The 2,024-nt window shown below is 38.3% G+C and overlaps 1 protein-coding gene across 1 annotated transcript; it reads right to left on the bottom strand.

Annotated features, from left to right (window-relative positions):
- Nucleotides 1-62: 62 nt before the first annotated feature.
- LOC121937681 (histone chaperone asf1b-B-like) lies at nt 63-1,617 on the bottom strand. Its single transcript, XM_042481007.1, has 2 exons — nt 1,263-1,617; nt 63-322 (listed from the first exon to the last, which is right to left on the bottom strand). Exons 1-2 carry the CDS (start codon nt 1,369-1,371, stop codon nt 162-164), a joined length of 270 nt encoding a protein of 89 aa, XP_042336941.1. The 5' UTR covers nt 1,372-1,617; the 3' UTR covers nt 63-161.
- Between the last annotated feature and the right edge of the window lie 407 nt (nt 1,618-2,024).

Genomic DNA, 2,024 nt, shown 5'->3' with positions numbered 1-2,024 from the left:
CTAATTCCTGATCTTTCAAACTGATCTGTGAACAATTAGAAAATTATGTAGTGGAGAAGAAGAGCTGTCCAAAATTCTAAATGCAAGAGAATTACCGATTTAAAAGGTGTACTGGTATATAACATGTTGTTACTGGTCCTAGTATATATTATATAGCTAAATCAACACAAGGCAATGCTTAAGTTTTTTGTCTCAACCAAACACACCTGAAACACAAACATATGTCTCCCAGCAGGTACTGGACCGACCAAGACTGAGTCGAGGATTTGGTCATACTCTTCACTCTCTGCTGAGCCAACGTAGATGATCTTCCATTCAAGGTCTATAAAAACACACACAAAAAAAGAAAATAGGGCTATGCTCCACTGTAAACCCCAACGTTATAGTAGTGTGTAGTGAATATAGTGTAGAGGCAATTAGTTCACTAACTGGTTGCGTGACAAACAGAAAAATTGCCAATTAATATTGATAACTGATTGATAATCATATTTGTGACTTATCTAGTAATAACGACTACACACAACCTGGATAAATATTGTCTAATACGACCAATTAGTAAATGTTTCCTTGTTTTCACAGTTAATAACCATTTTTTATGTGAATTTGCTTTCAGTTTCCCAAGCTTGATCTACATAAATGTGTCTTAAATGCAGTCATATCTCCAAAGATAGATCAAAAAGTCAATGTATTACCCGTATGGAAGTGTTGTGTCTTGACAATACCCATTACAGGCTTAAATGATAACACTCCTCATGCTTCTATGATCAAAAGAGAACATTGCATAATTGTTTGTACACCATAATCCGTGTAAATATCCAGTATATTGAAGCACTAAACTAGCCAAAACTGACACCCATTTTTGGACTACGTGCTGTAAAAGTACATTAAAGTTGACACACTGAACTCTGCTGTGTGCATATTTACAGCCTATTAATGTTAATAAGTCAGCGATTGTTATACTTACAGTGCAACCCATGAAAAATACTTTTTGAGGAGTAACAAATACTTGGACTACCACGAAAGGAATGAGATGGATATACTTTAAGCTGCATTAATGTGATTCTAAACAGTCTGCAATGGCATATTTAGCTCCGGATCTGACCTGAATATGTGTCCACCACAGGGGACCGAGCTGTGTAAGCTAAAATTAGCTAATGTGGCTAACCTAGCGTTAGCTGATAGCAATCTATTAACGGGACTAGAAGCAGGCTGAGTCTATGGCCTCAGATAAACAACGACAGCTTTTTAGCGAGGGTACCTACCTTCGGGAAGGTCCTCCATACACTCAAACGTTATTTCAAACTGAAAAGGATTTCCAAATGGACTCGGGTTATCTAGGACTGCTACATTCAGCACCTGTACCTTCGCCATTGTTGCCGGGGCGCTAAAAACGGTTAACTAAAAACAAACCAGATTCCTGGGGATTGCTTTAAAAGCAACACTAACGTACAACAACACGAACTGTTTACAGACTCAACAGTAATAATTGATAAACACGTTTGATTTCACAAATTTTAAGCCTTATTTGTGCAAATAAATAAACACTTATCACTCAATTACTATCAAGTATGACTCGCTATTAATAAATTTGAGGATAAATGTGCTACTCTCCCGCCGCTTTCACCGTCGTACTATGATGGCGAAAATATGACCCGCCCTACTCTACGTCTGATTGGCTACTACTCTTTGCTTTCGTTTGTTGGATTGGTCAGGTTCAGAGTCGTGACATAGGATTGGTTAGAAGGATGTCAGGGTAAGTCAATCAGAGGCAGACTAGGGCGGGTCATACCTTTGCGATCCTAGGAAAAAAACCTCATTACCCGGGCTACACCGCGCCTACGGCAAGCAAGAGGTGCCGAAAACATGTAAGGAAAGGCGAATGGTCTCAAATGCCCTCTTGTAACACGGGCTCGCCAAAAAAAAAAGAAAAAAAAAAGCACCTGGCCTACATTAATGACTGCAATTATTATAACTAGATACTACTACTACTACTACTACTACTACTACTACTACTAATATTAATA

The sequence above is a fragment of the Plectropomus leopardus genome, unplaced genomic scaffold (genome assembly GCF_008729295.1).
Source record: "Plectropomus leopardus isolate mb unplaced genomic scaffold, YSFRI_Pleo_2.0 unplaced_scaffold27103, whole genome shotgun sequence".
Lineage (NCBI taxonomy): Eukaryota > Metazoa > Chordata > Actinopteri > Perciformes > Serranidae > Plectropomus > Plectropomus leopardus.
The sequence above is the reverse complement of the archived record's forward strand: the minus strand, read 5'-3'. Positions and strand labels throughout refer to the sequence as shown.